The sequence below is a fragment of the Triticum urartu genome, chromosome 7A, assembly GCF_056163025.1.
Source record: "Triticum urartu cultivar PI428250 chromosome 7A, HENAU_Tu73, whole genome shotgun sequence".
NCBI lineage: Eukaryota > Viridiplantae > Streptophyta > Magnoliopsida > Poales > Poaceae > Triticum > Triticum urartu.
The window spans coordinates 646399116-646412637 of NC_141879.1; the positions used below are offsets into that span (position 1 = coordinate 646399116).

The 13522-nt window shown below is 45.1% G+C and overlaps 3 protein-coding genes across 3 annotated transcripts; all 3 read right to left on the minus strand.

Annotated features, from left to right (window-relative positions):
• Positions 1 to 288: 288 nt before the first annotated feature.
• LOC147961021 (BTB/POZ and MATH domain-containing protein 2-like) lies at positions 289 to 843 on the minus strand. The gene has a single exon (XM_087533636.1). The coding sequence runs from the start codon at positions 841 to 843 to the stop codon at positions 289 to 291; it is 555 nt and encodes a 184-aa protein (XP_087389762.1).
• Positions 844 to 5440: 4597 nt separating this feature from the next.
• LOC147961022 (BTB/POZ and MATH domain-containing protein 4-like) lies at positions 5441 to 5992 on the minus strand. The gene has a single exon (XM_087533637.1). The coding sequence runs from the start codon at positions 5990 to 5992 to the stop codon at positions 5441 to 5443; it is 552 nt and encodes a 183-aa protein (XP_087389763.1).
• A 2833-nt stretch (positions 5993 to 8825) lies between these two features.
• On the minus strand, positions 8826 to 9371 carry LOC147961023 (BTB/POZ and MATH domain-containing protein 4-like). The gene has a single exon (XM_087533638.1). The coding sequence runs from the start codon at positions 9369 to 9371 to the stop codon at positions 8826 to 8828; it is 546 nt and encodes a 181-aa protein (XP_087389764.1).
• Between the last annotated feature and the right edge of the window lie 4151 nt (positions 9372 to 13522).

The window sequence follows — 13522 nt, forward strand, 5'->3', positions numbered from 1 at the left end:
TTCATCTCTCCTGTTTCACGACACCGGGATGAATTTCGGAAACAGGGATGGCCTTGGTGATGAAGATCTCCTTTGCCACGGTGATATCGCACCTGAGACTAACAACATCGTCCTTCAAGTAAGCCGATCCCTCCAGATCACTCCTCCTAATGACTTCAGGATAACCCCAATAACCACCATTAGCAGCTTTTGCGGAGTAGGTGCGCGTTACCCCGGAGCGACAGATCGCACACAACCGGGCCAAGGTCACTCCCGAGAATTCAATAGCCACGGCCGAGAGGAGCCGCTTCATCTCTCCTGTTTCACGACGCCGCGATGAACTTCGGAAACAGGAATGATGTTGGTGCTGAAGCTCTCCTTTTCCACGGAGATATCGCACCTGAGACTGAAAACATCGTCCTTCAGGTAAGCCGATCCCTCCAGATCGCTCCTCCTGATGACTTCAGGATAACCCCAATAACCACCATTAGCAGCTTTTGCAGGGAAGGTGCGCGTCACCGCGCACTGACGGATGTACGACGGCACGGGGTTCCACTCCCTGTCGAGCAAACTAATAGTGACTTTTGCTCTGACTTCATTGACCTCAGTGTTATCAAGACACAGGAAGACGGATATCCAATCCGAATAGCGTTCGCTGCTACCGTTCGGGTAGTATTGCAGACACCAACGGTGCCCTCCGACGGTGAAACTAGCGGACGCGATGAATTGGCCGTTGCCGAGCTTCTTGGTGTAGGAGTAGCCGTCTATGCGGAGGATGTGTGACCCGACGGCCTGGGCTACGATGGCGGACGCGCTCAGGTCGCCACTGCTGGCACCGACGGAAGACGCGAAAGCGTTGGACATGGCTAGCCTATTACTCAAAGAGGGGATTATAGCAGCAAGGGAAGATAGAGAACGGGAGATGAGAGAAACATCCTGAGGTTCTTATCTTATATACTGGGCTTTGCCATTACTCACGCGCATCACACGAGCAGTCGGGCGGCTTGCGGAGTATTGGTAATTGCATCGTTGTGGACAGCGCATGCATGTGGAGAATCATACGAATCGCCGGCGTGTTTAATTACCTCGGTCGAAGAGCAGACCGAAGCCGCCATCCGCCAGCGCCCTCTTCTGTTTCCCAGGCTGTTCGTCTACTCTTCTTGCCAATCGACTCCTATCAAGAAAAAGTTTCAAACTCTCTTTGTCGATCACCGCAGCCCGATCTGGCTTTGCAAACGATTACATTTTCCCACTTTAGAAGATTGTGTTGTATGTTCTCCTTAGGGGCAAGAAAAATTAATTGGACTTAATTCGGACTATTTGCGGATTCTAAATAATCTGTTTTTTCATACATCATTCAAAATAATCTTGTTGTTTTGTCATGTGGCTGCAGCGCACGACCGTATGTTTTGTGGCGACGGTTCCTGGCACCCCCCCCCCCCCCCCTCGGCCGATTTGCGGCCGGAGGGGCCCAATCATTTGTTTACTTAATTTAACATTTATAAAATTCAGGGCATAAAAAAAGAAATCACGTCTATCATATTCACACTTGGAGTTTGAATATTTTTTTCATAATATATAGAAAATATTTAGTATGGTTCTTTTTATATATTTTCACCATCTATAAAAACCTGATCAAGTATGTCACATAAAATGTCCATGGAATTTGGATAGCACATGCATACTTTAAAAAAAATTAATACAGAAGATATTATTTTATAAATATGCTCTGCCCAATATGGAAATTGTTGTCGAAACAAATTTGACCCGGTTGGTCACTATGCGAATTTTGGCCTAAGTAGCCCATGCTCCCTCTTCTGGTTTTGGTCATCGTCATTTTCTTTTGCTTTTTTATAATTTTGTTCTTCACTGTTTATTTTTATTTTTTCCATTTCATTTCATTTTCCTTCCCTTTTTCCTTTTAAATGTTTCCTTTTTCATTTTTTGAACATCTTTTCAATCCGTGAATAGTTTTATGAAACCATGACTGTATTTTTAATTCAAGAACATTTTCATGAAACAGTGAACATTTTTTTGGAAAATGTGAACTTTTTTGAATTCTTGAACATTTTCTGGCAAATTTGCGACCATTTTATGTAATTATGAAAAATATGAACATCATGATTTTTTTAAGTTGGTGTACATTTTTTGAATAGAAGTAAATTTTTGAAATTTGGGAACAATTTTTGAAATCCACAAACATTTTTTTTAGTTGACGAACGTCTTCTGGAATACTAGAATATTTTTTGAATTCGCGAATATTTTTAACAAACTCGCGATCATTTTATGTAGAAAAAAACGAAAACCATTTTTTTCAATTGGTGTACATTTTTTGAATCAAATAACATTTTTAAAAATTTGGGAACAAGTTCTGAAAATAACACATAGTTTTTTTTACAAGCATATTTTAAAATGCAAGAATATTTTTTTTTGAATCAGTGAACATTTGTAAAATGAATGAAATTTTGAAAATTGGAACAATTAATGAAGTTTGACCATTTTTTGAATATTTGAACGTTTTAATAAAAATCTTTAACATTGCTTGGATTTGTGAACATTTTTGTATTCCTAAACATTTTATAAAATCCCAAACATAAAGTCATGAACATTCGTGAAGATTTCTGAAAGTAAAAAAAAACAAAATGAAATGAAAATGGAAAAAGAAAGAAGAAAAACTGTATCGTCTAGCCCCCGCATGGGGTCAACGCAAAATACGCGGGGTGGGGTGGGGGTGCGTCGATTGGTGGCTATTCCCCGACTAACGCGCAAAATAGGGGCTCCCAACAGCCTCGCCTACTTTCTCTGCTTGTAGCTCTGTCGGTCCCCTGAAATACCAAATGGGTTCCTTGTTTCCAATCAAATATGTTTGCTGAATATATAAAACATTCCGTTTGGGTCATGTAATCCACAGAATGATTCTAAGTAAAAGTTTGATGATGGTTAGAAAATAGGAACGTCCATTCAAAATGATCAAATGGTGAAAAAATCGGGGGTACTAAATGAAACGTACTTGGAAGTACCAAATAGGTAGAGCCAATACCCAAAATAAAAATGTCGCTCTCACACGATTTAGAGTTTTGGTGATAAAACTGTCGCGAGGCCGCCAAAGCCAATATATTGGCTACGAAGGTTTTCTCTATGTATTAGATCAAAACAATTTTGGGACCAATAGGTATTGAATGATACCTCTCACGTTGTTGCAGTGATAGGTGGCAATGTATTCAATGAAACATGAAGTTTTGGCTTAGTTATATATGAAGTAAAATTGGACATAGATATTATATATTGTATTTTGATTATATATTTGAAAATATTTATTGAATATAAGTAGCATAATATAATGAAAACTTTTTCCATGCAAGTTGAGGTGCACCTTTAATGAGGTGGTATGTGTGGTGAGATGAGATGTATATGTGCATGTTGAGATAAATAAAAATAGTGAAGATCAACCATTAAAGAAAACTTTTTTTCCATGCATATTGAGGGTGAGCATTTAGTGAGTAGGCATGTAGATCCCCTGCGGCGTTCCCTGCGCGAGCGACTCGGGAGGCACACAAACCATAGCCGTCAGTACCCACTGCCTCCCTCGAATCCCCCCCCCCCCCCTTGTCATTGCCATAGCAAGGGGCGAAGCCCGGGCGGTCGACAGAAGTGGCGGGGGATCCTCCTCTCGTGGCGGCCGGGTGGTGCGGGGCACATAGGCTCGTAGAGCGTGTCCCCGTTCTGATCCATGGCGGCAGGGCAGTTACTCCCGGCGGTGGCTTAGGACGGCTGTTTGGAGCTTAGAGGTGGGAGCGGAGGGCCGGTCTCAAGGCAGATCCGATCGGATGTGGTGCTGGGGGCCGGTATGCGTCGAGTTGCTTGCCTTCCGCGCATGATGTGGCCGGCCAGCAACACTATGGTCCGTGACTTGGTGATGGTGATTCAAATCCGACCGGTTAGATGGTAGTGACTGCAAACTATACTGCAACAACTTCCTACGGCTCCACGATGGCGGTGGTCGTCGAAAGGACTATGGGAGGGTTAATCTCTCTTAATCTGGTGGTTGATTTAGCCGGAGAGATACAAATTATGGATGACAACTTAAGGCAGAGGGATGATTGTGCAATGGCGGCGGTCGCATTGCATGTAGCTTCCGGGATCACAAAAAAGTGGTGGCAGTAACACATGAATGACTTTGTTCGTGGTGCTTCTCGAGCACCCGGCCTCGAGCTACGAGATTAAAACCTAGGTCAGACCTGAGTGGTTATACGTAGCAATGGCGATGATTTTTTACGTCGTTACCTTGTTGAAGGCATTACTCGGATATGCTTGGACCGATTCTTCGGGATGAAACCAAATATTCTGGCCTTGTGGCTTATCGAGCAAAAGGTTGTGGTCGATTATTGATTAATGTGCATCGTTGCGGGGAACGAACATGACTCGCCAAGCAGAGCCATGTCTCGCGGGTGGAGAGAAGCGAGCATTTTTCTATTTTATATTTTAAAACTCGAACCATCCTAGAAAAATCAAATATTTGCCATCTTCCAAAATAATAATTTATCCCAATAAAATATTCATAAAATTTATAGAAATGATGACTTGCAAAAAAAAAAACAATTGCACACATAACATTATTCCGGACATATATGCTCAATTCACTATCGATATTCTTAATGTAAGCTTTTTTTGCGGGATATTCACTATCGATATTCTTAATGTAAGTTTAATGTAAAGTTCCACACAAAAATTAAATAAAAAGTTCGCACATTTTCTGAAAAACAATGACACATATACATGCCTCATATGATTTTTTTTAATAGAATTTTATGTAGGTCAAATATTGCCCATGCATGTGAGAAAGTGAATCTATACTTCGATTTGTTTCTGTTTCAAACTCTAATTTGTACACTTTTCAACTTTGAATATAATTTTTAAAAAGAAGAAATCGTCTCGAGCAGGTCAGAGGCAGATGAAGACCTGAGGCATATGCAATGCTGGGAGTCCTGCTCCCGCTGCTCGATGATGGCATAGCCAGATAGGCCTGGGCGTTGCCAGCGTAAGATGCAATCTGGCAAAGCTTGAGTCCCCGTCAAACGCACAGGAAAGCAAACTAGCTAGTCCATTAACACAACGTTGAACTACTTTTGCTGGTTTTCATTGACTTGCATATGAGATTACAAAGACAAGTACATGCCCAACTCGCCATAATACGACCACACCCTACAAAGGTTTGGTTTACGGACTGGAATACGAAGAGTAAAAAACAACATGACTCAGAAATTCATCTTATTAGTTCGATGATTCCATTACAGACTCGATGACCAAACCGACGTGCACAACCGTGCTTAAGCAAACATTACCCACTGAAACAGAAGTAATAATATATAGTAGTAGTAGATAAAAAAGAGACCTTGCAACATTGCCTTGACTCTCGTGACATGGCGCACAACCGATCGAGCCCAAGGTCCCTCCAGCCAGTTCAAACGCCACGACAAACTGCCGTAGCCGGGATGGCCTTGGTGACGATTTCCCTTACCGGCACCGTGACATCGCACCTGACACTGAAGACATCGTCCTTCAAGTAATCTGATATCTCCAGGTCGATATGACAAATGAGACCCTCGTAACCAAACGCACGATGACCACCTCGTTCGATGGAGAAAGCGTGCGGCTCCATGTTACGGGTGTAAGACGGCACGGGATTCCCCTTCTGATCGAGCAAGCTAATTCTGAATTTGGCTATAACTTCACTGACACCATAGATAGGGTAATCAAGACGCAGGAAGATGGATATCGAACCCGAATAGCGTTTGTCCAAACCATCCGGGTAGTATTGCATACGCCAACAATGCCCTCCCACGAAGAACGTGTCCGAGTCGAAGCATTTGCCGTTGCCGCGCCTTTTGGTGCGGGAGTAGCCGTCGATGCGGAGGATGTGCGATCCGACGGTCTGAGCGACGACGGACGACGCGGTCAGCGACGGCTCGCCGCTGCTGGCACCGTCGGCAGACCCAAATAAAGCGCTGGACATTGCGTGGCCGGGTTTTTATGGTAGAGTGGAGATGGAGGTGGAGGGAGGTTTTTACGGTAGAGTGGAGGTGGAGAATCGCAGATCAGAGGGAGCTGGCGAGGTTCTTATATACTCACGCGCGTGACAGGGTTGGACTTGGTGTTAATCTCGACTTAAGCTAGTGGTTTGTAGCAGCCGGCCGGTGAAGTTAGTGCTGGGAGAAGCCAAGAAGTCCAAAGTATCTAGGAAATTGCATAAATTAATTATTAGGTGTTTAATTACATCAACGGAAGTGAATGTGTGTGGGTGGGCGCATTCCTAGCGGTAGCGTACGAATCGCCACCGTGTTTAATTACCTCGGTCGAGGAGTCCGTTCATCGAAGCGATGCATCATCCGCCAACACCTCCCGCTCCCCATATGCGGTTCGTCAGCTCTTATTGCCCAGCGGCTCCCGCTGAGAAAAAGTTAAAGCACAGCAACGCTTTCTGTTCTTTTGTTTCTGCACAGAACATTGTTTCTAGACTCTCGTTTTTGTTTTCGATGGAGTACCCAGAGGGGCTACAATCATTTTGCATAGTACAATCAGCTAGGAAGCTCTAGACTGCGCTTGCAATTTATCGATTGCCTGGTCATATTTTGGCTTGTTTTACTGTATTATATGAATATCCATTTCGGCTTCCGAGCTCATCTGATCTTGGTTAACTCTATACTATATTGCAACTGGTCGGTTGCTCCACTCATGATAAGGTTATTACTATGGAGTAGACAGAGTTCAGTTTCGCTATGGATCTACACGCGTAATGATAATTGCGTGAGATATAAAAAATAATGTTTGGCACCTGTTACTCGACCAGGGCGACTCGGAAGGCACAAATCCTAGCCCGCCGTTGGCTCTCCCTTCGCGGACTCACTAAGGCTGAGGAGCTCGAGAGGCTGGAATGCCAAGCAACCGCTAGGAAATGTGGCAGCGAGGATCTGGCTTTGGCACTAGGGGAAAGTACGTAGTTGCCGACGGCTTTTTGTCGGGGCCGTCGGCATATATAGAGATACGGCAACGGTTGACAAAAAGTCGTCGACGAAGCTGAAGATATACCGATGGCTGCTGTCGGCATAGTGTTGGCCGTCGGCATATATGCTGACACGTGGCCCATGCACTGGCGTTGTCAGATCTATGCCGACAGCCCTGACGGTGGCCGACGACCCTGACAACGGTCGCCAGCAAAATATTTTTTCTATTATTTTCTATTTTTAGAAAGGTATTAAAGAAGTATGAATTAGATTAATTAAAATCTAACTTATCTAAACTGAAACATATACAAATTATATAACACTTTGGGGTAGAGGTTTTCATAGATTATGAATAACCACTTTGTTTCGGGTTTTGAATATGTTAAAAATGCGACCACATGTAGTTTTGCAAATAGGTCCTTATACTTTGTCAAAATCACATGAATTTCATACCTGCATTGATTTTAAGAAATTTCATATGTTTTTGGATCAGAATCTTGAAAGGATTTGTAGGTATACTATGTTTTGAAATTTGAACAAACTAAAATCATGCTTGCTTCAAATTCCAGAAAACCCCCTCTTGTTTTGACTTGTTTGTATATTTTGCATTCTTTGGTCAAATGAGAAAAACTTCTTCGGGATGGAAACCTAGATTTTGGCCTTGTGGCTTGTCGAGCAAAAGTTTGAGGTTGATTATTGGTTAATTTGCCTCGTTGCCAGGAATGAACACGACTCGCCAAGTAGAGACATGTCTCCCGGGTGGAGAGAGGCTAGCATTTTTTTAATTATATATTTTAAAACTCGAACCATCCTAGAAAAATCAAATATTTGCCATCTTCCAAAATGATTATTTATGCGAATAAACTATTCATAAAGTTTTGTAGAAATTATGACTTGCAAAGAAACAATTGCCCATATAATATTATTCCGGACATATATGCTCAACTCACTATTGATATTCTTGATGTAAGTTTAATGTAAAGTTTCCACAAAATAATTAAATAAAAAGTTCGCACATTTTCTGAAAAATAATGACACATATGCATTTCTCACATGAAACATTTTATAGTTTTATGTAGGTCCAATTTTGTCGATGCATGTCAGAAAAAATAAGTTGACAATAAGGTCAGAATAAAGCACGTAAGTTAACCCTCATATATATTTATCTCTGTTATCTAGAAAGTAAAGCTATACTTGGACTTGTTTATGTTTCAAACTCTAATTTGTAGTACTTGCTTATGGTTCAGTCAACATTTTATACAAATTTAAGAAATGGTAGCTCTTTCTTTTCAACTTTGAATCTATTTTTTAAAAAGAACAAATCGTCTCGTGTGCAGGTCAGAGGCAGATGAAGACTTGAGGCATATGCAGTGGGAGTGCTTCTCCCGCTGCTCGATGATGGCATAGCCAGATAGGCCTGGACGTTGCCAGCGTACTCCGTCAAACGCACTGGGAAACAAACCAGCTAGTCCAGTACTTCATTAGGACAAAGTTAAACTATTTTTGCTGGTTTTCATTGACATGCATAGGCGATTAATTACAAAGACAAATTCGTGCCAAACTTGACATAATACGACAGCACCCTGCAAAGTTTCGGTTTACACACTGGAATACAGAAAACTGAGAAAAGTTAAAAACGAAACGACTCAGACATTCATCCTATAAGTTCGATGATTCTGTTACAGACTCGATGACCAAACGACGTGCACAACTGTGCTTAAGCAAACATTCCCACTTAAACAGAAGTAATAACAGTAGAAGAAAAAAAAAGAGACATAGCAACATTGCCTCCAAACTCACGACAACGCGCACAACCGATTGAACTCAAGGATCCCCCCGGCCAGTTCAAATGCCACGACGAACTGCGGAAACCGGGATGGCCTTGGTGACCGTTTTCCCTAGTGGCACGGCCACATCACACCTGATGCTGAAAACATCGTCCTTAAGGTAATCTGATCTCTCCAGGTCCATCCTATAGATGAGAGTACCGACACCCCATTCAGCATGACCACCTTGCCTGCGGGAGAACGTCGTCGGACCGCCGTCAGGGATGTTAGACGGCACAGGGTTGCCCGCCTGGTCGAGCAAACTAATTCTGAATTTTGCTTTGACTTCGTCGACATCACTGTGATCAAGACGCAGGAAGATTGATATTGAAGCAGAATAGCTTGAGGAGTAACCGTTGGGGTAGTATTTCAGACACCAACGATGCCCCCCGACGGTAAAACTCTCCGACGTGATGAACTTGCCGGTGCCGAGCCCCATGGTGTGGGAGTAGCCATTGATGCGGAGGACGTGGGATCCGACGGCCTGGGCGTCGATGGTCGACGCGGTGAGCGACGGCTCGTCGCCGCCTGTGGCACCGACGGCAGTCGCAGCAGCGTTGGACATGGCGGGCTTTTTACGGTAGAGTGGAGGTGGAGAATGGCAGATCAGGGAGGCCGGGAGGTTCTTTTATACTCACACGCGCGTCACCCGATTGTAGTTAAGTTGGTAGTTGTGCAGTCGGGGGAGCGTAGCGCAGCCGGTGACGCGACGTTATTTATGGGAGAAGCCAAGAAGTCCAAAGTGTCTAGGAAACTGTATACAGAGTTAATTAGGTGATTAATTACAGCATCAAACTGAATTTATGTGGGCGGCGCATGCGTAGCGGTAGCCTATCGCCACTGTGTGTTTAATTACCTCGGTCGTGGAGTACGTTGATGGAAGCCACCATCCGCCCGCGCCTCCCGTTCCCCGTACGCGGTTCGGCTGCTCATATAGGGTTTAGGGTAAAATCAAGTTTTGGACGAGCACAGCAACGTTGTCTGGTTATTTTCTCTTTTTTTTAAACCTCCACCCATATATTGATCAAATAACAATAGTCTTACAATCGTTCATTACATAGTTAGCCACATAGGGAGGAACATAATTGTCTGGTTATTTTCTCTCTTCAGACAAAGTTTTTTTTTACGCATGAAAGAACCTTCATTACTTAAATCGAGTCACTACACTCCTGTCTACACAGGACATCAATCTCCTCAGGAACACTACCAACCAAACTGCAGTTCTGGGCCTGGAACGACCCATCTGCGCTAGCGCATGGCTAGCTTTATTTTGCTCTCTCCTAATCAACGATATTTTATGTTCTCGGATTGCAAGGAGCTGTCGGATGTCACCAACCATTGCCGCTCTCGGTGACCGGTTGGTCACCATCTCGCTGATCATGTTGGCCGCTGTCGAGCAATCCGTCTCCACGATGAGTTTCTCCTGACTCCTCTCCAAGGCCAAAGAGATGCCCTCCAGTAGTGCCGCCATCTCCGCTTCCAGGGCGCTCGCACATCTGCTAATGAAACGACAAGACGAGTAAATGACAGTACCCCCTTGGTCTCGGACGATCATGCCAGCACCGCCTGTGCCGTCTTCTTCCTTCCAAGAGCCATCTACATTTAGCTTGACCCAGCCAGGCGAGGGTTTCAGCCAGCGCTCCGGAGGTCGGGTGCATGCATGCATCAATATATGTTGCTTGCTATTCCCTTGATAGTCGCCATAAGCTACTACCTTCTTCCCCTTTATCATGTCATCACCGGGGTGTTGTTGAATATGCAGGAGAGTATTGATGTAGCCGGTCAAGAATCTGCAGGATACCTCCACCGGCGGCGCTGGCTTATTATGGTACACCTCGTTGCGCACATACCAGCTCCGCCAGAGTGTCATCACCACTGGTAGCCTCTCCTTCTCAGTGCACCGGTTAAGCAAGTGGAGGAGCCACTCCGGCCCTGTGTTAGATATTGTCTCCAGCTTGGGCATGCTCTAGTACCGCCTCATCTCCGTCCAAAGTCGTTGTGCCAGGGGGCATCTGCATAGGGCATGGAAGGTGTTCTCGATTTCCATACCACATAAAGCACACATATTAGAAACCTCAAGTTTCCTTTTCTGTTTATTTTCAAGTGTGGCCAAAGAATTTGTCGCAACCCGCCATGCAAAAACTCGTACCTTAGGGGGAGCAGGGCACCCCCACGCTGCCTTCCAGACGGTACGAGTGCCGTCTGGTGCCCTGCTCGTGGCGCACGTGGTGGTGCTGGTTCGCTCCTCGAGAGTGGTCTTGTATGCACTACGGACGCTGAAAATGCCCCGCACGTCCGGCGCCCAAGATAGGACGTCCTCCATCCTGCGCGGACTGGCCTTGATCGCCAAGATGCATTCCACGTCGGGGGCGATGAAGTGTTGTTGGAGGAGTTCCACCCGCCATCTTCCATTAGCATCCAACAACTTGGATACCCGTCTCAGCCGGCAAGATCGCCGCTCTGTGATGGGCCTGTAGGAAGTAGGGCGCGGGATCCATGGGTCACGCCAGATGCGGATTTTCTCCCCATTTCCCACACGCCATAGGAGCCCGTGTTTGAGCAACTCGAGTCCATGTTGTATAGCATGCCAGGTCGGTGACGCGTTACCTGAAAAAACAGTGTCCTCAAGGGACCCATTAGGATGATATTTTGCTTTGAGAACCTGGGAGCACAAGGATTCTGAAGGAAATATGCCCTAGAGGCAATAATGAAGTTATTATTTATTTCTTTATATCGTGATAAATTTTTATTATTCATGCTAGAATTGTATTAACCGGAAACATAATACATGTGTGAATACATAGACAAACAGAGTGTCACTAGTATGCCTCCACTTGACTAGCTCGTTGATCAAAGATGGTTATTTTCCTAACCATAGACATGAGTTGTCATTTGATTAACGGGATCACATCATTAGGAGATGATGTGATGGACTTGACCCATTCCGTTAGCTTAGCACTTGATCGTTTAGTTTGGTGCTATTGCTTTCTTCATGACTTATACATGTTCCTATGACTATGAGATTATGCAACTCCCGTTTACCGGAGGAACACTTTGTGTACTACCAAACGTCACAACATAACTGGGTGATTATAAAGGTGCTCTACATGTGTCTCCGAAGGTACTTGTTGGGTTAGCGTATTTCGAGATTAGGATTTGTCACTCCGATTGTCGGAGAGGTATCTCTGGGCCCTCTTGGTAATGCACATCACTTAAAGCCTTGCAAGCATTGCAACTATTAGTTGCGGGATGATGTGTTACGGAACGAGTAAAGAGACTTGCCGGTAACGAGATTGAACTAGGTATTGAGATACCGACGATCGAATCTCGAGCAAGTAACATACCGATGACAAAGGGAACAACGTATGTTGTTATGCGGTTTGACCGAGAAAGATCTTCGTAGAATATGTGGGAGCCAATATGAGCATCCAGGTTCTGCTATTGGTTATTGACCGGAGACGTGTCTCGGTCATGTCTACATTTTTCTCGAACTCGTAGGGTCCGCACGCTTAAGGTTTCGATGACAGTTATATTATGAGTTTATGAGTTTTGATGTACCGAAGGAGTTCGGAGTCCCGGATGAGATCGGGGACATGACGAGGAGTCTCGAAATGGTCGATACGTAAAGATCGATATATTGGACGACTATATTCGGACATCGGAAAGGTTCCGAGTGATTCGGGTATATTTCGGAGTACCGGAGAGTTACGGGAATTCGCCGGGGAGTATATGGGCCTTATTGGGCCATACGGGAATAGAGGAGAGAGGCCAAAAGGAAGGAGGCGCGCGCCCCCCCTCTGGTCCGAATTGGACAAGGGGTTCAGCCCCCTTTTCCTTGTTCCTCTCCCCCTCTTTCCTTCTCTCCTAGTCCAACAAGGGAAGGAGGAGTCCTACTCCCGGTGGGAGTAGGACTCCCCCCTTGGCGCGCCCTCCTCCTAGGCCGGCCACCTCCCCCCTTGCTCCTTTATATACAGGGGCAGGGGGACACCCCATAGACACAACAATTGATCTCTTGATCTCTTAGCCATGTGTGGTGCCCCCTCCACTATAATCCACCTCGATCATATCGTAGCGGTGCTTAGGTGAAGCCCTGCGTCGGTAGAACATCATCATCATCACCACGCCGTCGTGCTGACGAAACTCTCCCTCAACACTCGGCTGGATCGGAGTTCGAGGGATGTCATCGAGTTGAACGTCTGCAGAACTCGGAGGTGCCGTGCGTTCGGTACTTGATCGGTCGGATCGTGAAGACGTACGACTACATCAACCGCGTTGTGCTAACGCTTCCGCTTTCGGTCTACGAGGGTACCGTGGACAACACTCTCCCCTCTCGTTGCTATGCATCACCATGATCTTGCGTGTGCGTAGGAATTTTTTTGAAATTACTACGTTCCCCAACAGTGGCATCCGAGCCTGATTTTATGCGTTGATGTAATATGCACGAGTAGAACACAAGTGTGTTGTGGGCGATATAAGTCATACTTCTTACCAGCATGTCATACTTTGGTTCGGCGGTATTGTTGGATGAAGCGGCCCGGACCGACATTACGCGTACGCTTACGCGAGACTGGTTTTACTGCTGTGCTATGCACACAGGTGACTAGCGGGTGTCAGTTTCTCCAACTTTAGTTGAACCGAGTGTGGCTACGACCGGTCCTTGCGAAGGTTAAAACAGCACCAACTTGACAAACTATCATTGTAGTTTTGATGCGTAGG